The sequence below is a fragment of the Berghia stephanieae genome, chromosome 4 (genome assembly GCF_034508935.2).
Source record: "Berghia stephanieae isolate SIO BIC M18660-M18661 chromosome 4, UCSD_Bste_1.3, whole genome shotgun sequence".
NCBI lineage: Eukaryota > Metazoa > Mollusca > Gastropoda > Nudibranchia > Aeolidiidae > Berghia > Berghia stephanieae.
The window spans coordinates 86,527,203-86,552,912 of NC_088363.1; the positions used below are offsets into that span (position 1 = coordinate 86,527,203).

Consider the following 25,710-nt stretch of genomic DNA (forward strand, 5'->3'; position numbering starts at 1 on the left):
GACTTTATATTTGAGGGTTTCATTGTTGTAAGAGATGTTAGTATGAGATGGTCAAAATTTAAGGACTAAACGATGCCTATCGCTGCAATTGCCTGCAGTTATTAAAAAAACAAAAAACATCATGAAGTGATATGAATATATAATCTTCTATATAGCACAAAGAATCAAATAGTATGATGATTTCATTGAATATTGCTGCTTTTGTTTTGTGGTATAGCAGATGATACTTTTCAAATTTTTACATAATGTTGATCAGCTTTTTAAATGGGTGCATTCACATGGCCGTGTGAAACTGCCTGCTTGAAATTTTTTTATTATTGTTAGGATGAAAAAAGCCTTTAGTGCTGACTCATTCATATGCTTTCTCCCTTAGTAGTAGTAGTGGTAGTAGTATAAGTAGTAGTAGTAGTAGTAAAAGTGGCAGTAGTAGTTGTATTAGTAGAAGTAGTAGTTGTAGTAGTAGTAGAAGGAGTAGCAGTTGTAGTGGCAGTTGTTTTTTGGGGGTTTTTTTTGGTTTTTTTTGAGAGGATGGGCCTGTGATTCAATCACATAATTCAGGAAGTTGTGACTGTGCCACATTTTATCTGCATTTTTTTTTTGTTTTAAATTGTTCTTGTCGATGATAGGAGCCCACATTATATGAATATTACGTTTTTTTTTGGGGTACTTTTGTTGACTATAGTTTTTGCCTATATGATGACTTCCATCACATCTTTCTCCTCAGATACTCATTGTATGCTGTCGTAACTCATTCAGGATCCAGCATTCTGCGGGGCCATTATAGGTCCTATGTGAAAGTAACATCATCATTTAACAAGCAATTGTACAGTTATATGAATGAGGAGGACACCAACAGTCACCATCCAGGCTTGTCACCGCCATCTTCCCCGACCACTTTCCCTCAGTCATCATTACCAATACTGAATGGTAGTCCTGATATTGCCAATAATAACAACACATCATCAGCCACGACTAGCCTTGTAGGAGATACAGTTGAAGACATTGCAAACAATTCTTTTATGTATAATTCAAAACAACCGGACAAAAAATACGAAGCCAGCGAAGAGCTAGCTAGCATGGCTTCTAAATGTGGTCAGAATGCACTAGTGACTGGAATGGAGGAAGATGGGGAAAGAAGAAATGAAAAGGCATGGTGGCTTGAATGCGATGATGAATCTATTCGCGTCTTTGAAGAGGAAGAGTTTTTGGATAGAATGTTAGAGGATAAAAGTGCTGCGCTGCTGGGCACGCCATACATTCTTTTCTATCATCAAAATGATATTAGCTTATGGTGAGCCATTTAAATGTGATTGCAAATACTAAAGCAATACCAATATTTTGAAACTATTATCATGTTAGATAGTTGATTCTAGTACATATGTGACATTAAGTCATTGAACCCAAGGATTGTTTGATTAATTGGTATAATTGAACTGCCACTGATTCCGTTTGAATTCGGAATTGCAGATTTGGCCAATTTTTGGATTTTTAAAAAATATATATTTTTTTTTTTAAATTTCCATCTTTAATGAAAATCATTAATGAAATTTGATTATTCTTATATGTTTTTAAAACATTTTTTATTTATTTACAATTAAAGAAATGTCACAATTTTAAAATCACAATTCAATTTGTCCACCTACCACATTGATAATTGTAGTTTACACCTTTGATGTATTGATGAATATAAGATAAGATAAGATATGATATACTTTATTGATCCTGAATGGAAATTATCATACTAACAATAAGGGTAATTCTAAAGCATTTTCATGTTGAAATAACACGTTAAGTGCGTGCTCAAAAAGGAAAGGTTTCAGATGTTGCAAACTTTTCTCATTGTAGTGCCAAGTCTAAACCTTTAAATTACCATTGGCTATTTACTAGCTGTTTAGTGCAATGGGGTAAGAATGTTTGGTTTATCTGTCCTATGGTATACTTCCTACCGTCATGCCATCCTAAGGAATACAGCTGGGTGGGGTTCCTGACTTCCCATAGTGGGCAGGGAGGTACATACTGTGTCCTCTATCCCCCTATATTTATTTTCCAACATGCTTTCTGTCTTTATCTTGGAATGAGATTACTTGGTTTTGTCCTGGTCCTGGCTGCGAGGGAAACAGTCAAATGTTATTGTTTTGGGAGATGATATTTTTTTCCTTGTAAATCATCTCTCTGCTATGTATTATTATATTTGTTATTTTGAATGTATAATGTAAGCAATTGTTGAGTGTATTCCTCTTTGTTGGATTTTGTGCTTGTGTCCGGATGAGTCTTATAGGTGATCTCAAACTAAGTACCTTGGTGGTATGTTCTTGGAATCTACATTTGATCCCTATTTGTTCCCAGTTCCCCTATCTCTTACTTTTTCTTGGGTGCTTTAATTGTAATTCTAGAACTTTTTACTATCCCGTTTTCTTCTTTTTTACTGGCGCTGATATGACCTTAATGTGTTGCAAGTGCCGTAAAACCCTTAAAAACAAACAAAACAAAATACAGAAATTAGCCATTCAAATATTGATCAATTAAAATGACTCCCATCTTATCAAAAATCTCTCAAACCTGTGACTTCAATTTGAAGGACAGTTTTTCTGGCCAAATTTTTAAAATATGATTTTTCAGAGTATGGCAGTATAGACAGCAGTGATCCTAAGTTTTTCTGTGTTGAAAACTTGTTTTCTCTGTAAAAATGTACACAACTTGTAATTATCAGCATCTTGAAATATAACATACTTTTTAAATTTTTAATCATAGAAATTTAAAATTTGTCACTACACTAACCGCAAAGGTCTTTTTTTATACAAAGATATGGTTTTGTAAAAATCTTTTTTTTTTTTAAAAACTTTTTATTACATTTCTAAGTATAATTTTATTGTCATTTCTTTGGGCCAGATGTTTTAACTGTCCTCTGCTGTGCGGCCATGTGGTCTAGTGGTAAGATACTCGCTTTCGGATTGGAAGGTCCTGGGTTCGAGCCTTGCTCAGCGCATAGTTGAGTAATTGGAAAAGGTTATTTACTCACATTCTCTCACCGTACTCAGGTGTAAAATGAGTACATGGTCGTCAACAGCGTTGTCTCTGTCCGAAAAATTGTAATATTGCCTAACAGGCGTCATGTTCCGTCCTAAATGTTAAGTGTTGCTATTGTTCAGGGACCCCTTGTAAAGCTCTCTGAGCACATTTAGTGGCTATTGCTCTATATAAAAGCTCAGTTAAAATATTATTTTTTAAATTTATACCTAAATCGGTGTATGAATTTTTCTAGAGGGAATGAGTGCTGAATTGTCTTACAATTTGACATTGTATACAGTGCAACCACTAGATTAGGACATCGCCTGAGATTGGGGAAATTATGTCATTATCCAGGGGTGTCATTATTCTGGGCTTTTCAAAATGACAGGCAAAGGTGTGTGTAGCGACCTGTAATAGTGGGACCCTGTGCTTGTGTCTGGATGGGACTAGTAGATGATCTTAAATAAATCTTACTGGTTTGCTCTTGGAATCTACTTCTTCACCCTACTTGATTCAATCCCCTTGATTGTCTTACTTTTTCTCTGTTGCTTTTAATTGTAAATCTAGAAGTTTTTAACAATCCCACCACCCACTTCCTTTTTACTGGTGCAGAAATGATATCATATCAAAGTGATGCAAGTGCTGTAAAAAACATTAAAAACATATATTCAAAACAAACCAGACTTTTTTTCAGTTTTGAATGGATTTTGTTATTCATAAATAATGTCATATTATTTCTAAACAGCATAATGAAAATAATCTGATGCATACATGAGTTTATAAAAATGTTTTGGTTAATGGTGATACCATAATGAAAGTACTAAAAAGCAAAAATTCTCTGTATAATCCATCAAACGTAGGACTTCCATAAAAAAAATCACCAACAGCGTTCAAGCGTAATATTATGTTGATGTATGTTTATTTCTGTGATTCAAGATGAATGTGATTATCTGATACGAATAGCATTTGAATTTTGTTAGCTTCAGCTATATATTTTGTAGTCATTTTGATAATAATTTTATATTATAGTCACGTGTGTGTATGTGTTTGTGTGTGTATGTGTTTGTATATGTGTGTATTAAATAGACATTCAGGGTTGCTTACTATACTTACAATAGGATCTAAACTAGAAAACAGTATTGAGTCAACATGACAAATTAGGGAACGGGCACTGGTGAAAGATAGAAAAAAAACAAGAAAAAACTCCCTCCCAAACTAAAACAGCTTACCTGGACTGGTGACTAATGATCAACGCTCAGACCTCCTGATTACCGTCAGACGTGCTACCATTACACCACAGATGTTACCCCATAGCTGGGACTGCTGCTTATGTTCTTCACAAGAGTACGTCAGTACGTGTTTCCTCTGTGAACCCTCAATGCACCACAAAACAACATTGAACACGAGTGGACGAAAACAAGGACATTTTTATTTTGAAAATATCAAAGTGACAAATTAGGGAGCATCACATGGGTGTTGTGTAAGTGTAAATGTAAGGTAGGGAGCATTCCTGCTGTAAGATAAAGATCTTAAAAAGGGTATTAAAACTTGTCCCCATTATCATGAGTCAAATGATTTATGAGTATCCCTTTGTGTTCTCGTACATATTACTACCATCAAGTGTCTCCTAAAAGTACACCTAATGGCATTACTCTCTTACCATGCTGACCCCCTCTCCTTGAGCGATATTGATAGGGGAGGGGGGGGGGTGGTTGGAGGTGCTACATTAGGCAGTCCACCTTTACCAGTCTACTTACCCGGAATATCACGTGACTTGACCTTCCCAAAATTCTTTGCGTTTTTGTTCTAAAACGTGATCATTTGGCTATTTAAGGGTCCTGCCTGGAGTGTTTTGCTGATTGGTGTTTCTTTTTTAAAAAAATGAGAGATGATGTTTTTCTCCCTTTTCAATCCCTATAGTATGATTAATGAAATGTTAATAACCATTTGAGTGTATCCCCATGTGTGTGTGTTGGGGGGGGGGGGGGGGATTTTCTGCTTGATTAAAAAAAATATTAATAGTAAATGTGGCCTACAACAAACTACATGCATCGAAACAATACAACACAAACGCCGTTTTGGGCCTTGACTTTCTTCAGCAGTAGACAAAATGCGCAAAAGATGTTAAGAAAAATAATGCATTCTAATTCTAATAGCAAAAGTAAAAGAGGAAATATTTAGATGTGATTTCTCTCATGATCTTTTCCATGTTTTGTCTTGTCTTCTGAAGAAGGCTCACTTAGGCACTCTTTGTTTATAGACGTGTTTCATACTAGACAAGGGGACAGATGCTCATGGAACACACTTTTACTCCCTGTTTGCTTTTGGTTTGTTTTTTTGTCCATCTTTGTCTTTTAAGCTATTTGTAGGTGCAACTCTATAAGATTTTAACCAACCCATCATCCTTTTTTTCCCCCTGGTGCCAAAATTACCTTAGGGAACAAATGTTTGATGCCAAAAAACTGGTTCCTATCTCCAGAGAACTGAATGCATACCTTGTGTAAATTATCTTCTGGTTTGATAGTGATGGCATCTTGTTTTCTAGTCTAAATATAAGCTGGCTCCCATAGTGGGCAGGGAGGTACTTGCTGTGTCTTTTATCCCCCTGTACCTGTTTTTCAATTGCTTTGGTTTTGTCCTGACCCTGGCCGGAGTCCTTGGCTGGGAGGGAAACAGTCGAATGTATAGTTAATAGTTATAGTTTTAGGAGATGATATTTTTTTCCTTGTAAATCATCTCTGTTATGTACTGTTATTATTATTATTCATTAATTTTTTTTAGCATATGATTTGTAAACATTTTAGTGTATTCCTCTTCGTGGGATCTTGTGCTGGTGACTGGGTGAGACTCAGGTGATATCAGACTGAGTACACTGATAGCGATAGCGTGCTCTTGGAATCTACTTCTGTTCCCTATTTTAACCAATTCCCCTTTGTCTGCCTTATTCTTGGATGCTTTAATTGTAATTCTAGACCTTTTTATTATCCCATTTTCTTCCTTTTTACTGGCGCTGATATGACCTTAATGTGTTGCAAGCACCGTAAAACCCTTTTAAACAAACAAACAAATTATCTTCTGGTTTCAGAGTGATGGCATTTTATTTTCTAGTCTAAATGTAAGCTGGTCGTTAATAAAGAATCATCCGTCCTCGCTCTTTTACATCCCGTAATCCTTAGAATCTGCCTTTACATCCGACTACTGAAATAGTTTTGTCCATCTTATGATTCAATTTGTAACCTATTCATGTTCAGTCCTCTGAAGCACTTGTTACATACACACTTCCAATGATTTTGGAACTGGAAAAGTAGAAGGTGTGACGTCACGACTTTTTTTATTACAGCATCGTGTAAGCCTTTTAAAAATAAGAGGCAGGAGTAGGATGTAGCAGTGAAACAATTTCACAACTTTTCTTTTAAACCCTAGTAGTAGTAGCGTATGGCTACACCTCCAGATTATGTTTGTCGATCCATGATGTCAGGTCATCTCTGGCTTCAAAGATTGTTTCGTACCCCCTTCTAATTTTGTTACTGGGCATTGCAGGACCAGATGATCGATGGTTTGACGTGCCCCTTTGCAGATTTTAAACCCTTATCGTCCTTCACCGGGTGATCCACCCTATATATGTATATATTCAGTTTGTGTCCTTGAGTGAATAAATAATCTATTGAAATTGTTGATGGCCTTGCTTCTATTTCTATTTTATTTTTCACATTTCTGTGATGTTTATTTCTGTCTTATCGAGATAAAAAAAAAACTAAACAAACCAATTTTTAAGTGATACACAACAATGTGTATTATCATACGTATATTATCCCCAAGCACTAAATTGTTACATCAACCTATTATATAATAATAATAATAATAATAATAATAAGCATATTTATATAGCGCCTTTCGTCGAAACCTCAAAGCGCTCTAAAAAAAGAGAAAAAAAATACAATTCAACTAAAGTATCAAAAACAATTAAGAGCATAAAAGGGCATCAATACATCATCAATATAAATGTAATATACAATACAATTAAAATTCCATTAAGTAAATATTTTCTGAAAAGATATGTTTATATGTCTTATATACAAATATACAGTAGACCATCTTAAAAAAAAAAAGACTGTAAGGGGTGTATAAATATAGACCGTCATATACACAGTAGTTCTCAAACTTAGTTGGGTCATCGCCCCCACAAAATGTCTAAAGCAGACAAAAACAAAAAGATAGTTTTGTGAAAATCTCTCTCTCTCTCTCTCTCTCGCTCTCTCTCTCTCTCTCTCTCTCTCTCTCTCTCTCTCTCTCTCTCTCTCTCCTCTCTCTCTCTCTCTCTCTCTCTCTCTCTCTCTCTCTCTCTCTCTCTCTCCCATAGTGGGCAGGGGGTTTCATACTGTGTCTTCTATCCCCCTATGTCTGTTGTCCAATATGCTTTCTGTCTTTGTCTTGGAATGAGATTACTTGGTTCTGTCCTGTCCCTGGTCGGAGTCCCTGGCTGAGAGTGAAAGGGAAACAGTCAAATGCATAGTTAATTTTTTGGGAGATATTTTTTTCCTTGTGAATCATCTCTCTGTTATGTATTATTATATTTGTTATTTTAAATGTATAATGTAAGCATTTGAGTGTATTCCTCTTTGTTGGATATTGTGCTTGTGTCCGGATGAGACTTATAGGTGATCTCAAACTAAGTACTTTGATAGTATGCTTTTGGAATCTACATCTGTTTCCTATTTGAAGCAATTCCCCTTTGACTTACCTTTTCTTGGGTGCAATAACTTTTTACTTTCCCATTTTCTTCCTTTTTACTGGCACTGATATGACCTTAATGTGTTGCAAGCGCCATAAATCCCCTAAAAACGAAAATGAATCGCATTTTTTTGGCAAAAAATTTGCAAATTTTGGTGATTTCTGCTTGCTAAATTTGGGAATCTGTTTGCAAAATTTTGGATTTTATTTTGCAAAAAACTGCCATGCCAGTATTACGTACAAAAATCATACACTTTGATTGACTCATACCGGGAAGAAATAAATGAAGGCTTATTTGTTTCCTTGTAAGTTCACTTTGAAAATAAGTGTTTAATACAAAGTACGTTCCCCTATCAAGAGGAAAAGCAGTGATGCTTAAAGTAGAAGCATCAAATATGTAACATAGTGAAACAACACTTAATGCAAATCTTAGGCAAACTGCATTATCATCATATCTCTACGTAAAATACAAAAATATAATATACATATATACATACATTTATTAGACATACATAATATATGTACGTACAAATATACATACATGCATTTATACATACATACATACATACATACATACATACATACATACATACATACATACATACATACATACATACATACATACATACATACATAACACATACATACATACATACATACATACATACATACATACATACACAATATATAAATATATAAACGTGTTTGTTTGTGCGTGTGTGTGTGTGTGTGTGTGTGTGTCTTGACAAAAACTATCAAACTCACTATCACAAGCGCATTTTATTATACATAATTGCTCATTCTAAAGTGGAATCTTCAGAAAGTCAACTTCTGCTTACAATCAACACTTCTTGTCAGTCCAACATTTTCTGTTCTTTATCTAACTTTCAACTAAGAACACAACACATACCGCTCAACAACCATTTAAGCAAAATTTCAAAAGACAAATCCCCTTCCTGCCCCCTATGTCAACACCCCAATGAAACAGTAACACACCACTTGCTTGAATGTCAACCTCTTGAAGACTTGAGATGCACATTCCTCCCACCAAATCCAAGCATCAGTAACACACTTTATAGTCACCTGGAACAACTACAAAAGACGTCTAACTACTACGTCATGGCACAAGACCGAAGGGCTAGAGCTCAGGTGGTCGCTGGTTCCGATAAGTAAGTAAGTTCTTTATCTAAGTGTGTTCCATTAACCCTCTCCTTACCACCTACAGCAAAATCGTCACATTTGTTACCACACATTATACATTTTTTCTTTTTCAGATTTATTTTGCACCTCACAATAATAATCTTTGTTTAATAAAAACATGAAGTTGTTTTGTAAAGAGATTGTTTGAATTTAAAAAATCAATTTTTTTTCTTCTGTTGGGTAAGCCTGCCATTTTGGGAAAATACTGAAAATGGTCGGCAAGGAGAGAGTTAATAATGGATAAAGTCAACCAATCGTTCTGGTCAGGCGGTGTTGGCTTTAACAGGATTCCATTGTATTGTGTCAATGCATGGCGTAATCAATAGGAAGTTGAAAATTTTGGATTTGCTTTTTTATTTTTTTCATTTTCTGAAAGAATATGCTCCCCAGAGCATTTTAATCCTTATTTGAAGTAAATGTGGTGATTATTCATGAAGTTATGGTCAGGTGTATAGGAAAGGTATCCAGCAACTTTTCTCAAATTTGGTACTTTTTCAACTTGACTAGATGTTAAAAAAAAAATATTTAGAAGTGAAATTAAGCTTTGATATTTCCCGAAGATTTATAAAAATGGTTATTTTAATCATTTATGACAAGAACTCATTTTTTGATTTAAAAAATGACCTTCTAACTAAACTTGGCAATATCTCACTTCAAATCTTTTCACCATCCGACTGATTATATCATTCACTGTAACAAATTTTAAAATCTAGAACTTTAGGTCAGGATATCATCGTGATGTTGTCATTCCAGGATACTCTACGTTTGTGTTTCTGTCTTGGCCTCGTGCTTCCCTGAGTCGCTGGCCTGATGATGAATTGGGGGGGGGCGGGGGGGGGGGGGGGATAGAAATGGGTGGATTAATTGTGTCGGTATATTTCTTCATACGTATTTGGGGTGAAAATTTAGTATATCAAATAAAGACAATAAGAATGATTTTAATTTTCTTTAAAAGATATCCGGATTGTTACTTTGGAACTGAAACCATTCAGAAGCGTCCTTATTTTACCTAAGTTTTCTGACCATTAAAAAAAAATAAAAAATAAGCGTCTTTCTGGAGTACAACAGTTAACTGGTTATCTAATGAAACCATTCAGAAGCGTCCTTATTTTACCTAAGTTTTCTGACCATAAAAATTTTTTTTTTAAAAATAAGCCTCTTTCTGGAGTACGACAGTTAACTGGTTATCTACTGAAACCATTCAGAAGCGTCCTTATTTTACCTAAGTTTTCTGACCATAAAAATTTTTTTTTTTTAAATAAGCCTCTTTCTGGAGTACGACAGTTAACTGGTTATCTACTGAAACCATTCAGAAGCGTCCTTATTTTACCTAAGTTTTCTGACCATAAAATTTTTTTTTTTAAATAAGCCTCTTTCTGGAGTACGACAGTTAACTGGTTATCTACTGAAACCATTCAGAAGCGTCCTTATTTTACCTAAGTTTTCTGACCATAAAAATTTTTTTTTTAAAAATAAGCCTCTTTCTGGAGTACGACAGTTAACTGGTTATCTACTGAAACCATTCAGAAGCGTCCTTATTTTACCTAAGTTTTCTGACCATAAAAATTTTTTTTTTAAATAAGCCTCTTTCTGGAGTACGACAGTTAACTGGTTATCTACTGAAACCATTCAGAAGCGTCCTTATTTTACCTAAGTTTTCTGACCATTAAAAAAAAATAAAAAATAAGCGTCTTTCTGGAGTACAACAGTTAACTGGTTATCTAATGGTTTTCTACCTTACATGAACAAAGAGCACAGTACATATAATAGTTCTGGCCTCCAACTTCGACCGACCATTGATTAAAAAGGAAAATTAAAATGTAATGCGTCAAATGTTTAGCTCACTAGACGTGCCGAAATGCAGAAATAATTATTTTCCGAATATCAAAAAAAAAAAAAAAACAACCAAAAAAACAAAAAAAAAAAAAAAAAAAAAAACAAAAAAAATCAACCCATTCTCTTGTTTCTTTCCGAATGTAGTGGCTGGGTCGACAAATTAATTCATAGACATAATTCGACAAGTTTATAAATTAATTATGGTCTGTCTTCAGACTCTCCTCTCGCCCTCATTCTCCTCATACTCCTACTCATTCTCTTCCTCTCCCACCATCACCGTCTCCCTTTTAGTTCGTAAGTCATTTTACTGATGCTCACCTTAAATAGCTTATTTCTCTGACTTGATTGTGGAATGAAAGGTATAAGCATGTACATACACAGCAGCTTCTGGATTTAAGAAAAAAAAAAGAAAAAAAAAAAGCTAGGTAAATTTATGTTTGCTGTGTGTGTGTGTGTGTGTGTGTGTGTGTGTATGTGTGTGTGTGTGTGTGAATAGGAAAGAGGCGATATTTAAAAATATATGTTGTAAATTACATACAGCAACATGATAAATGGTTTAGAACCGCAATTTAAATGACTTTGGTTATTATCATCCAAAGACCTTTTCGCATTTATTCGTCACTCCTGGATTATTCCATTTATTAATAATAAAATTAAAATATTAAAAAATCCCAGGTCAACTAATCCCATGACGACCGTGAGTCACACTTAGACAATGGACCTCGTCTCAAAACGGATGATAAGATTAGGCCAAGCGCTTCTATCTATAGCCTGACATTCATTGGTTGAACTATTGAATAACCACGATTGTTTTCGTTTGTGCAAAGATGCTTTTGACGTCACTTTTTGGTCAGTGTCAGGCCTAACTTTAGAAGCCACGGTTTCGTTAGTAGAGCTCAAGGAACGAGTGATTCCATTGTTGAACTATTGAATGCAACTCACGATTTGATTTCGTTTGTGGCAAAAGACTGGCATTTTGACGTCATTTTTTGGTCAGTGTCAGGCCATAACTTTAAGAAGGCCACGGTTCTCGTTAGGAGGGCTCAAGGAAACGAGTGATTCCATTTGTTGAACTATTGAATACAACTCACGATCTTTTCTTTATGACAAAGGACTGGCATTTAGTACGAAGGCCACGGTGTCAGGCTATAGATAGTATGCGCTTGGCCAAGGAGTTCACAACATTGCCATCCGGAAGTATAACGGACCAACACACAAACTCTGTGTAATCATGAAATTTTATAGTCTGGTTAATACAGTTTAGTGAGAACAACTCACAAACGCGGATGGCAAAAACAATAACAAAGGCCTGAGTGACGTCATCTGCATACTATCTATAACTGTACAATGGCTACTGTGAGAAGCCGTTGGGCCAACGGAATGACTCTTATGTAGATAGTATGCGCTTGGCTAAGAAGCTCATAACATTGCCATCCGGAAGTATAACGGACCAACACATAAACCTGTGTGTATCCATGAACGTTTATAGTCAGGTTAATACAGTTCAGTGAGCATTACTCATAAACGCGGAGGGCAAAAAACAATAACAAAGACCTGAGTGACATCATCTTCGAACTATCTATATAATGCATTTGTAACACACCTAGTATACAGACGCGTGTTTGTTGTCTTGCCATATCTTTTAAAATTTTAATACACAATGGGAGCGATCTATATTCATGTTTTCGTCCAACCAAGTCATCAATCACATGATTTGTTGCTATCCAACGATTGGATATGTCTTAACAAATGTAAACACGCTGCTTTGTTTACAAAAGTTATAAACATCAATCGTGATGTTAGATAGTTCAAAATATGTGAACACTTTTCACAAAGTAGGTCACTTTGAGCACATTTTGCAATGTGACCAATGACCTTGAGCACATGGAAAGTTAATATAGATAGTTCGAAGATGACGTCACTCAGGTCTTTGTTATTGTTTTTTGCCATCCGCAATTATGAGTAATGCTCACTGAACTGTTTTAACCCGACTATAAACGTTCATGGATACACACAGTTTTGTGTGTTGGTCCATTATACTTCCGGATGGCAATGTTATGAGCTTCTTAGCCAAGCGCATACTATCTATAGATCATGCCCATTCCTATGAGTTGAATACTGATTTTTAGACTGGTGTGATTGTGACATTCTGTTATTCAATGGATGTATTTTATATGAATATCAAACAAGGACTTTGTGAAACATTATTGTTTTGAACTAAAATAATTCCAAAATGAATGATGGATCGCCTATCTTACACACGTCAACAACAAGCCGTTGTGACAGCACGACTGTCAGTGACAATCGCTCTTACGGTAATGTTTACTGGTCATCAAGCACTGGCGCCGATTATGTTTTATATATAGATAGTTCGAAGATGACGTCACTCAGGCCTTTGTTATTGTTTTTGCCATCCGCGTTTGTGAGTTGTTCTCACTAAACTGTATTAACCAGACTATAAAAGTTCATGGTTACACAGAGTTTGTGTGTTGGTCCGTGATACTTCCGGATGGCAATGTTATGAGCTTCTTAGCCAAGCGCATACTATCTATAGATAGTTCGAAGATGACGTCACTCGTGTCTTTGTTATTGTTTTTTTTTTTTTTTTTTTGCAATCCACGTTTATGAGTACTTCTCACTAAGCGGTCTGAACAGGACTATAAAATTTCATGGTTACACATAGTTTTGTGTGTTGGTCCGTTATACTTCCGGATGGCAATGTTATGAACTTTTTAGCCAAGCGCATACTATCTATAGATAGAATGCGCTTGACCAATAGACCCAGGGCCAATGGGCGAAACACTCCCTCCCCCTGGGGATTTTATGAGACCAATTTTTTAAGTAAATATAATGTGTGGGCTTTCCATTTCTGGCCGGCTGCCAAAAAAAAAGTGTCATCTTCACAGAGTTATTGCCCTTGAAAGGTCATCAAGTGCGTTAAAATGAGCTTGCCACTGCCAAACTTTAAACTGCCATAACTTCCTTAGTTTTCATCACACATGTCACAAATTTGGATTGCACTGATGTATATAGACTATATTAGATAAATAATAACTAAATTCAAGGTTCAGAGTATTTAGTATTTATGAACTTCAAGGATGAATTTTAAAATATTCAAATTTTCAAAAAAGTTTCACAGACACTGTTATATAACTTTAGAGCATTACATATTTCTATATACATCAAAGAGAAAGTGTTATAGCCTGTGTATAGTTAGACCTAAATCTAAAATTTCGTAAATTTTTATTCACTAGTTTTGAAGATATTGGATATTTTGTGATTGTGCTGTTGACAGAGCAGTTATTCCCCTTGGTGGATTAGAGAAAGGTATATAGCAAAATGAAAGCAGTTTATTGTTATATGACAGGAGAAATTTGGTACTTAGGGATCATTTTTAATTACATCAGCCCAAGGAGAGATGGGGAGGGGGGGGGGGGTCACATCTAGTCTGACTCTGGTTTGGGGGGGGGGGGGGGGGGGGTGGTTCCGGTAAGCATGATGCTCACGCACTTTTTTAGGGTAGGGTCAAGGTAAACACTGAAATCAGCTTTTCAGTGTCAGCTTTGCTGAAATAACTATTTAAAAAATAAGGGTTTGCAGTTCTTGTCATAGAAAAATATTATAATGCGGATTATTAGATTCACCATTGGTACTTATGAAAGGAAAAAAGTAACACTAAACTGGTGATGTCTATAATGTACCCTATCATTCAATTTGTCTTTCTGTGAGAACAAAGTTGTGTTGACATGAAATATGAAAATTCTGCTTTGTGTTCCACTGTTTTCATTCATGTGTCCCTTCCCATATTTTTCTATAGTTTCGGTTTCAGGTTAGTCTTTGTTTGTTTATTGGCCTTTTTAGGGCGCTAGCACTTCAAATAGGTTATATCAATATCAGCGCCCAAATGTACGTTTAGTCAGAGAGACCAAAATAGTATATCCTCTTCAACACCCAAAAGAAAACAACATGCTTCAATTATTTTTTTAAACCTATGACTAATGAGGGTTAGTCTTTGTGCTTGCCTATTGCCTGTTTTCATATTATAACTGATAAAAGCTGACATCATATAAGTATGTCCATAAGTAAGTCCATAAAGCCTGCTACATGTATTAAGATAACACCAACTAAGATGAAAAGCATCATATTGTTGGTTTTCTTTAAATGATAGAATGCTTAATAGATGGGTAAATATGAAAGATGCTGATATCTATAGTATACCCTATCATTCGATTTGTCTTTCTATGACAACAAAGTTGTGTTGACATGAAAATTCTACTTTGTGTTTCACTGTTTACATTCATGTGTCCCTTTCCATATGTTTCCTTTTCCGTGTGCCTGCCCTTAGACATGACCTAAGATAAGAACTCTTTCTGTATGCCTCATACAAAATTAAATAATTCATCATTGATTAGTTGTCTTACTAGACTAGCCAGCTCTTTTTATAAAATTTGATTTCAAAATGGCTAGCGAGTACAGTAATCCTCCCCATTGTTAGAGTGTCAATTGTTCCTAACCTTTTTCTTTCTTTTTTTATAAATTTCAGAATGAAATAATATGACAAAATAAATTGACATTATAAGCTCACATCAATATATTAACTCATCAACTTGATTGTGTAATGGCTTCCGAAGAGCCTGTTTCTTTGAAAAAAGATAGACATAAGCGACCAAAGACAGTGAAGAAAACCTGTGTTATTCATTATCCCAATTTAGCAAATCACAGTTTCCTAAAAACTTTTACAGAGGAGGCATGGGAAAATGTTCAAAAAGTTAAGATAATTCGACTTGAGAGTGATGACATCAATGAAAGATGTGCACACATCTGTGACAATCTTCCAGATCACCCAGGTCAAGAACATGGCTTCCATCGTCCTTGTTTGAAAAGTTTCACTAGCCTGAAATTGAAATATGTACGGCTTGAAAAGAAAAGAAAACTGGAATCCAACAGTAATGAAGATAATAGTCTTAAAAGAAGATGTGTTGAATCACTGACAGGACCTTGTTTTCCAGATGAATGTATCATTTGTCAGCGAAAAGAGAAATATGTAAACAGAAGAAAAGATAAGCTTGTAAAGTGTCAAACAGAGTCTTCAAAATCTTCCATATGTGAAGCTGCCCATTTCAGAGGAAATAGCCGCTTGATAGGGTTGACAGAAAATTATTGTCTGATATCACGTGAAGCAAAGTACCTTGAAAGCTGCAGGAAGAAATTGACTCAAAAAGATGCTCGTCATAGTAAAATAAGTTCCAACAAAACGAAAACATTGAAAATTACAGCCCAAAGAGATATGTTTGGCCAGTTGCTCATGTTAAGCCAGTGTCATAACATTAATCTTTGTAAAGTGATATGCTATCCACTAAGCCCAGTTCCGTGGGCTTTAGCAACAAGTGATGAATCTTTCTTGAAGACTAACAAAGCTACACTTATGAATAGAATGGAGAAATATGAAATTGCTGACTCAAGAATGAATTTCCTGAAAAGCATCTACATTGTTGATGGCAATGCAGTTCTCCAAGCATTGGTTTCATTACCAGAAACATTTGTTGAACTGGCTCTGAAACTGTTCAGCACACTCCCAAAGTCTACAGACCTTCATTTCATTACAGACAGATACCTCGAGGATTCAATAAAAGCAACAGAAAGATCTCGAAGGGGTGATTCTTCAAATAACACTTTTCTTATTGGAGGACCGTTAACAAAAGTGCCAAGCGACTGGAAGCTAATTTTACAAGAATGGGAGTCAGACAAATACGCATCAAAACTCCAAGGCAGAAACATTTTCTTTGCGATCGAAAACACATGTGTACAGCTGAGTAGTGAGAATGGAATAACCACAGACTCTAGACCAATGCCTGAGCTGAATTGCAGTCACGAAGAAGCTGACACCAAAATTATTGTTCACTGTACATATGCAGCTCAACATTCAAGGAAGAAATTGTAGTAAGATCACCAGATACTGATGTCTTTTTGTTGCTTTTGGCATTTGCAAAGAAAATTGAAGTCCCTTTACTTTTTGACACAGGTTCAGGGAAAACAGAAGGTTTCTCAACATCACAAACCTTTCTAGCAAATTATCACCAGAAATATGTGACGCTATGTTGGGATTTCACAGTTTCACACTACCAGCTGCTTTGCTGGAAAAGGAAAAGTACGTCCATTTGCCCTATTGACAAAACATAAATATTTCACACACTTATTTTCTGAATTGGGAAATCAAGAAGTGCTACATCAAGATGTTTTATCAAAGCTTGAAAAGTTTGTGTGTCAAATGGATGGAGACAGCAGAGCAAATGACGTCAACAAACTAAGAGCTGATACGGTGAGAAAAAGATTCACCCCTGGAGATGACAGACCCCTCTCCCACTGTAAAGGCATTGATTTGTCCCAGCTCCCTCCCTGTAAGAAAGGTCTACAGATGCATAGCAAGAGAGCAAACTTTCAAGCAATGGTTTGGAAGCAAGCAGCATCAAACTTCCCTGAAATTCCAAAACCCGAGGAAAACGGTTGGAAAAGGACAGCTTCTGGTAGTCTGGTGATCGACTGGTTTGGAGATGATGACATTATACCAAAAGAACTAGTTAACATTATTGTTGATGAACAGCAACCTAAAGAAGATGACATTGAGGAAGAGGATGGTGAAGAGGAATGGTCTTCTGAATCAGAGGATGATTTTTCAGACTGTGACCAATGGGTGGATGATGAACTGTTAAGAAAAATGAGTATGTTCCATACCTCTCAAACCATAACAGAATATATATATATTATGTGTGAATGTGGTGAGTGTGTGTGTCACAATTATAATATAAATGTATTTCAAGGACACCTATTCTCAGTAGTTCACATTCTCATCCTAAAATGCTATAATATGTATTTCGAGAAAATGATGTTTTTGTTTATTAATTTTCTATTTGTCATTAGTAAAGATAGTTTGTATGTATTTCAAAATGACCCTCAAATAATCAGTTTCAAACATAATATTTAGTTATATTAAATTAGACATGTTTTAAAATACAAAAAAGCATTTTATGAATTTTTAGAAATTTTTGCACCGAATGACCTTTCAGGGGCAATAACTCTGTAAAGATGACACTATTTTTTTGGCAGCCGGCCATAAACGGATAGCTTAGATGTTATACTAACGAGAAAAATTGGTCTCATAAAATCCCCAGGGGATGGGGGGGGGGGGGGGGGGGGGAGTGGGGGTCCCGGTAGCCCTTAGTCTACAAGGAGTTCACAACATTGCCATCCGGAAGTATAAAGGACCAACACACAAACTCTGTGTAACCATGAACGTTTATAGTCAGGTTAATACAGTTTAGTGAGAACAACTCACAAACGCGGATGGCAAAAACAATAACAAAGGCCTGAGTGACGTCATCTGCATAGTATCTATAGACACAGTCAAGATGGGATTCAATAGTCGTACCGTCACTTCCTTCCTAATGACGTATGGTAACTTAGTAACACTGGCTCTTAACTATCGGAACAATGGCGGACGCCGTATGAATATTTCTCCGGCGAGCTTAAAAGCGTATCCAGAGGAAAAAAACCCCATCAATTTGATCATGTTTTGACTTTTACACATTCTGATCACAAGGCATATGAAAAGGGAATGAAAAGTTCTCGCCAGCATGAAGAATAAAAAGTAAAGATTTTCTTTGTTTAGAACCAAGATGGCCGCCGTTGCCAGGCGCGTGACATCAGACTACTGAATCCAATGGAACACGTAAACAAAGGCCGCATTATGAGTAAATTTCATTTGATTTCCCCAGAGGAGAGAGAGACAGTATGTTCGGTTTTTGTTTGTTTGTTTGTTTAATGATTTTTTTTTTCGACAAAGACAACGCTGCGCTGTCAACAACCACGTACTCATTTTACATCTGAGTGCGGTGAGAGAATATGAGAAAAGAGGGTTTTAAAAGGATTCAACTTTGCACAGCTAGCCCCCAACAACACACGAACCAGGAATCTACAGATCCGAAGGTGATTGTCATATCTTTCGACCACAAATTAAATACGCACAAGGGCCTACACACGTTGTATGGGATTAAACTGCAACATTACACAACGTCATGCCTTTTCAACCTGTTTTTGTCATTATGGAGAATGTTTAATGCTCTCTCTCTCTCTCTCTCTCTCTCTCTCTCTCTCTCTCTCTCTCTCTCTCTCTCTTATATATATATATATATATATATATATATATATTATATATATATATATATATTTATATATATATTTATAAATATATATATATATATATATATATATATATATATATATATATGTGTGTGTGTGTGTGTGTGTGTGTGTGTGTGACCGGCCGCCTCAAAACGGTATTAAGTCGGGATGATCAAAGTGCTAAGAATAGAATCTATGATCAAAACCATCAGACTTGGGTTGAGTCCATGTATGGATTATTGAAGAAAAAATATAGAATTTTAAAGTACTGAAAACCGACATTTCGTTATCTTGACCAGTTAAGCTTAAAATTGACCTTTCAGTACCTTGTTCATCCCGACATAAAACCTTTTTGAGACGATGGGTCACATATATATAGATAGTATGCAGATGACGTCACTCAGGCCTTTGTTATTGTTTTTGCCATCCGCGTTTGTGAGTTGTTCTCACTAAACCGTATTAACCAACCTATAAAAGTTCATGGTTACACAGAGTTTGTGTGTTGGTCCGTTATACTTCCGGATGGCAATGTTGTGAACTCCTTGGCCAAGCGCATTCTATCTATAGAGCAGAGAGTAACGTGTTAACCACATACAGGCGTATCACTGCGATCGCTGTTATTGCTATCTTGGTCCAAAAAAAAAAATCGTTTAGGTTTGCAATTAAAACAGAAAAGGGAAAAGAATAATCACGACATGAAAAAAAAACCCCATGGTTATATCTAGTGTTGAACAAAAGTAAGTAAATTCTCATTACGAAACTGCACTATGAAAATCTATTTAACTACAATATAAGCTATTATATTACAATCTTTCAATTTGTCGAATTAATTGTTACCCGTCGCATCATTATGGTATTATGTTGGAATAAACTATAATATGGGATAAACAAATAGTTAAAAGTCAAAATGTTAGGAATAAGGTATTTTTTTATTAATTTTTTTTATACCCTTAAAAAAAAGAGAAATATCAAGAATCACGAATTAGTTATTCTTATTAAAGGCAATTATTTAAAATCAAATTGTATACATTCAGATTAAAATTCAAGTCTAAGCATCAGGTTCAGCCGACGTGCACATATATGCAGGTCTGACACCGAACACAATAATGAGCCTAGTTTAACATTGTTGTAATGGACAATATTTTGCGTCATTAAACAAAAATAATTTTTTCCTTCCTAACAATGAGTCCATAATGCATTAGGTTATTAGACCTGCAAATAAGGGCACGTCGGGTTCAACACAACTAAACATAGTACGGCTTTGGTCACATTTCACACAAGTGGTGGAATGAAATGAAACAAAGATCTGAACAACAACTGTGTATGAAAGGTGCCAGACAAAAAATATACACACTTGTTCAGATTTTTATCTTACACTGGTGCCTGCGCCCTATTTTTTTGTTTTGTTTTGTTTTTTTTATTTGATAATGGAACAAAACAATTCTACACTCTGCAGGGTCGTGGCTATATTGGTTGATTTGGTGGTGCCTGGCACCGCTCCATCTTTTAAAAATGGATTACAGCATTAAAAAAAAAAATAAAACTGAAAAATAGTATATACCGCCTCTTTCTTATTTGTGTAAATCTTTTCTTCAAATTTTTTTCTTTCTTTTGCATTTACAAATATAGCATGTTTTAAGTAATTGTCTTCTAATTCTGGCACCACCTTATACTGTGAGCATGCCACGCCACTGTCACTCTACCTTTTCTTTTTTGTCTCTGTTTCGTCAATGGGATCCAACACAGTTGTTGTATATCTGGGTGTAGAACAGTCTCTTTCAGTACGTGCCTTGTCGAGCAAGTATCGCCAGTGTCTGCAATGCAGTCGAATTGGTTTTGTTATAATGATTTATTGTATACATAGCTATTTTGCTGACGATGAAGGTCAGTAGTATATTGAGAGCTGAATGACTAGAACCAGATTAAAAAGATGGATGTGGATGATTGGTGTGATCGTTTTTTTACCTGCTAATCGATATTTTTAGATCTATTATGTATTGATTTTAGTTTGATTATGTATTTATAAGGACTCATTGTTATTATTTGTTATTGAATCTTTATTCAATTCCCATTTTGAGTTCGAATATATATCGAATGGTCAAATGCTTTATAATACGTCCGTTTCGTACACCTGAGTCTAATCATCATCATATCTTGTCGCGCCAGTGAGTCAGCCAGTCCCGGGCAGTCTGGTTGCATTCCCTCAGGTCAGCATTGGTGCAGTGAGGTCCCAGCGAGCATTCGGACAGGATGTGGTCCATGGTCTGTCTGGGGTGACCGCATGGGCATTCAGTGCCCGGTGAGATTTTCCATTTAAAGAGGTTGGTGGCGGTGTTTCCCACCTTTGCTCTAGCTCTGTTCAGCGCCACCCATTCTTTTCTCTTGAGGTCTGTGCCTGCTGGGAGCTTTTCTGTTGGGGGCTGGAGGGCATCGTTTGCTGTCTTGTCCCATTCTACCCATTTGTCCAGGCGGAAGAATGCTGAGTGGTCTGGGTGAAGGCTCTCTACTGTGAGGAAGCTTTTTCTTGATTTGAGCCTGCTTTTGGGGCAATTGTGGTCATGAAGGGGGTGTCTCTGGTCCATTTCCTGTTTGTATTTTTGTATTTGGGCATGAGCTTCCCTCCGAATGTGTGGTGGGGCTATTCCTGCTGCACGGTAGACCAGTGGTAATGGTGTTGCTCTCAGCTGGCCCGTTATGATCCGGCAGGCGTTGTTGAGCTCGGGGTCTAGCTTGGAGGCATGGCATGATCGGGCCCATACAGCTGAGCAGTACTCCGCAGTTGAGTAGCTGAGGGCCAATGCTGTGGTCCTTAGAGTTTTAGGGTCAGTTCCCCAGTTCATGTTTGCCAGCTTTCCAAGGAGGGCATTACGCGTGGACACTTTTGCCTTGGTCTTCCTCACGTGTTCTCTGAAGGACAGAGTCCGATCAAGCGTCACTCCGAGGTACACTGGGTGGTAGTTGTACTCTAATGTCTGGCCATTCCACTTGATGTTAAGTTTTTTGTGGGCTTGGTGGTTGTTGAGGTGAAATGCACACACTTGTGTTTTCCCTGGGTTGGCGTTCAGCGAGTTTTTAGTGTAGTACTTTGTAAGGGTGTCTAGGGCATTTGTCAGTCTGCTCTCGATTGGTTGGAAGGACACACCCTGTGTTGCGAGGCATAGGTCATCAGCATATATGAATCGGCGGATATTTGGGAACTCAGGCTGATCATTTGTATATATGTTGAAAAGTGTTGGAGCTAGCACTGATCCTTGGGGAAGACCATTCTTCTGGGTGCGCCACCTGCTCTTCCGGCCATCCATTTCAACAAAGAAGCGCCTGTTTTCGAGAAGTGACTGGATAATATTTACAATTTTCTTATTCTTTATCATTTTAGCCACTTTGAGGAGTAGGATCTTGTGATTCACTGTGTCATAGGCTGCAGTGAGGTCGACGAAGACTGTGCCAGTGACCCGTTTTGTCTCAAACCCATCTTCTATGAATTGTGTAAGGTTAAGAAGTTGACCACATGTTGACCGTCCTGGTCGGAATCCAGCCTGGTCTGGAGACAGTTGTTCGTCTAGACTGGGTGACATGCGGGACATAACCATTCGCTCAAATAGCTTGTATGCGATGCACAGGAGGGAAATCGGGCGATAGCTTTTCTTGGATTTTGGATCTTTCCCCGGTTTCAGTAGGGCGACTACTCTTGCTTTCCTCCATGCACTTGGCAGCCTGTTTGTCCTTGCGCATACATTGAAGAGGTCCAATAGCCAGGATAGGGTTCTCGGGCCAAAGTGTTGAATCATCTCAGTTGTGATTCCATCCAGTCCAGATGCTTTTCCTGCCTTCAGATGGGACAAGGCCTCTAGTAGCTCCTCCAGGGTAAAAGAGTCAAGATGATCTTCACTATCCTTGAGGGCTTTGTCCATTTCACGTTTCAGGGCTTTTAGTTGGCCTCGTGCTTTCTTGGCTGGTTTCCCATTCACTAGAAGCTGATGTGCTACTTGGTCAGGTGTTACTGCAGCCACTCTTGTCTGGGTATTTTTGTCATTATTCAGTTTTGAAATTGTAGTCCAGGCCTTTTTGCTGTTTAGGGTCATATTGGTGGAGGTTATTAATTCCTTCCATCTTTCCGATCTTTCATTGGCTATCATTGATGTGAGTTCTTCACCCAGTTCTAGGGTTTCTTCACTGAAAGGATCCACCTTGTATGATTCAATGTATCTTTCATATAGTTTCTTGCTTTCATCTTGGAGACATGGAATATAACTTTTTCGGCATCCTCTGGGGATGTTTTTCTTTGCAACTTTCCATATGAGTGTTCTAAAGTCGTCGTATCTCTGTGGGTCACTTTTTATATTGGTGATCTTATTGTCTAAATCTTTAGTAAAGTTTTCCCAATTTGCTTTTCTAAAATTGAATCGTGGTATCGCATTTGATTCGAGGGCTTTAACAGCTGGTTTGATGCTGATGGTAATAGGCCTGTGTTGAGATTTCGGTATAGGCTCACCTACAGTCCTTTCAAAGTTTGAGAAGTGTTGAGAGGATATGAATGCCAGGTCCGGATTGTAACCTTTCTTCCACCGGGCACTCATAAAGGTTTTCTTGTCTTTGGGGTTATGGAGGATTGTGAGGTCATTGCCGGCCGCCCATTCCTCAACAGCATCTCCGTCAAGGTTATTTTGCTCATATCCCCATATAGTGTTATGGCTGTTAAAATCTCCAATGATCAGAGTTGGTTTTCTATCGGATAGATTCATTTGGGGCCACTTGAATGGGGTTAATGGAGGTTTGTACACAGATATGATGGTAATCAGTGTTGTTTCTACTCTGAGAATCTCAATGTCATTTTCTGAGTGATCATCGCTTTTCAGTATGGTAGATTTTTCTCGAGTGTACATGGCACTTCCATATTTTGGGTGTTCGTGGTGTATTACTAGTTGCATGCCAGGTATGCAAGGTGGTTTTGAGTCTTTGTGGGTTTCCTGTAAGCAAATTATATCTGCTTTTAGCTCTGTCAGTATCTTGCATTTGGTATGGGAGATTCCTTCTGTGTTGAAACTTACAACATTGAAGTTTTCCATTGTCTGGGCCGAGGGGCTATCCTTTTACCGCCCAATTTATTCTCTCTGGTCGCGTAGTGTAGCAATCAGTCTCCTTCAGAGAAGGATTACAGGAGCACGACGTGAACGTTTGCTACTTGCTCCCACCTGAGTCTAATGACTCATAGTTATTGATTAAATATACAATTATCTTATTGGCTATTAGATTGTATTTGACCTAGTTTTCTGATACTAATGCTTATTGAAATCATTTGATTGGTTCGATATTTTTAGATCTATTATGTATTGATTTTAGTTTGATTATGTATTTATAAGGACTCATTGTTATTATTTGTTATTGAATGTTTATTCAATTCCCATTTTGAGTTCGATTATATATCGAATGGTCAAATGCTTTATAATACGTCCGTTTCGTACACCTGAGTCTAATGACTTATAGTTATTGATTAAATATAGAATATCCCTTTCTTAATTCCCAATGGGAAATGTGTCTTTAGTGTCTAGTCCAAATGAAGACTGACATAACCAAGGCATCAGCCGCAGCTCAGCGCCGTAAAAATGAGGTAAAACAAGGTAACTTGTTAAATACCACGCAGCGTAACGGGTAGTCGAACTTGAAACCTTTATGGTACGAAGCAAAGACCACGCCGCTCGACCACGCTATCGTATAAGGAGTGTTTATTCAATTCCCAGGTCTGACTCCTGGACTTAGAACTTTTTTTTTTTTAAAGAGAATTATTATACACTTTCCCATGACAAATATCTACAAATCTCATTAGCTTTTGAGCGTGTTTCCACACCCACATCTGGAACACATTTACCCTCCCTGCTTGAGAGTTCACAGGCTTTATCGCCCTCTCGTGTTTATATTTAGATAAACCCGTTTTCAAACAACCTCGAAGATTAAATATCGTGAGAAACAGTCTTGGTATTCGTTTTCTTTCTTACAACTGCACCTGGTGGCTTATTTTACGTTAAAAGTCAAAACCCTACGTTCTGTCTGCTTTTTAAAATTATTATTGTTTTTTGTTTTTTTTTTAGATGTTCTCTCGTTTAAATACTGGTTTGTAATACAGTTACATTATTATCACCAGTCTTCTGATCGATAGGATAAAAGTGCGCTACCTAACCTCTAGAAGGGAACATCAATTGGTAGAGCTCTCGCTTTACACACAAAAGGAGTGGGTTCGAGTTTGTTTGTTTTTGTTTGTTTTTTTATTCCCTATCCATACAACACAATGATAAGGTAGCTAGGTCTGTTGGACCAAGCTGAAAGTACTTTTCGATAGTCCAGCGTCCTATCCAAAGAGTGACAAGCAATTTATTACGTGTTGTTTTTTTTTAACGATATAGAAATTCTCTCTCTCTCTCCCTCTCTCTCTCTCTCTCCTCTCTCTCTCTCTCCCTCTCTCTCTCTCTCTCTCTTCCTCTCTCTCTCTCTCTCTCTTCCTCTCTCTCTCTCTTCCTCTCTCTCTCTCTCTCTCCTTCTCCCTCTCTCTCTCTCCATCTATCTATCTGTCTATCTCTATTATACATAGAGTTGACGCTAACCCAGTTTCTGTACTGTTTATCGAACATAATCCGAATCCTCTTTCAGACTCGTTACTAGTTAACACCATACTTTCAGACACGTCCTAAATATACCTCTTTCATTCAGAACCTGAATTTGAACCTTATCCCCTTTGGTTTCTCGTTCTCGTCTATATAATTT

At 36.8% G+C, this 25,710-nt stretch overlaps 2 protein-coding genes across 2 annotated transcripts in view; one reads left to right on the forward strand and one right to left on the reverse strand.

Annotated features, from left to right (window-relative positions):
- LOC144971467 (uncharacterized) overlaps positions 1–6,683 on the forward strand; it is a 29,465-nt gene extending 22,782 nt beyond the window's left edge. Inside the window, exon 11 of the mRNA XM_078912411.1 lies at positions 725–6,683. Coding sequence (XP_078768537.1) covers positions 725–1,295 — 571 coding nt within the window. The 3' untranslated portion in view covers positions 1,296–6,683. The remainder of the gene's footprint in view (positions 1–724) is intronic.
- Positions 6,684–7,318: 635 nt separating this feature from the next.
- LOC144971468 (pleckstrin homology domain-containing family B member 2-like) overlaps positions 7,319–25,710 on the reverse strand; it is a 42,920-nt gene continuing 24,528 nt past the window's right edge. The window contains exons 5-7 of the mRNA XM_078912412.1: positions 20,658–20,768; positions 11,095–11,163; positions 7,319–9,747 (exon numbers count right to left, since the gene is read on the reverse strand). Coding sequence (XP_078768538.1) covers positions 9,663–9,747; positions 11,095–11,163; positions 20,658–20,768 — 265 coding nt within the window. The 3' untranslated portion in view covers positions 7,319–9,662. The remainder of the gene's footprint in view (positions 9,748–11,094; positions 11,164–20,657; positions 20,769–25,710) is intronic.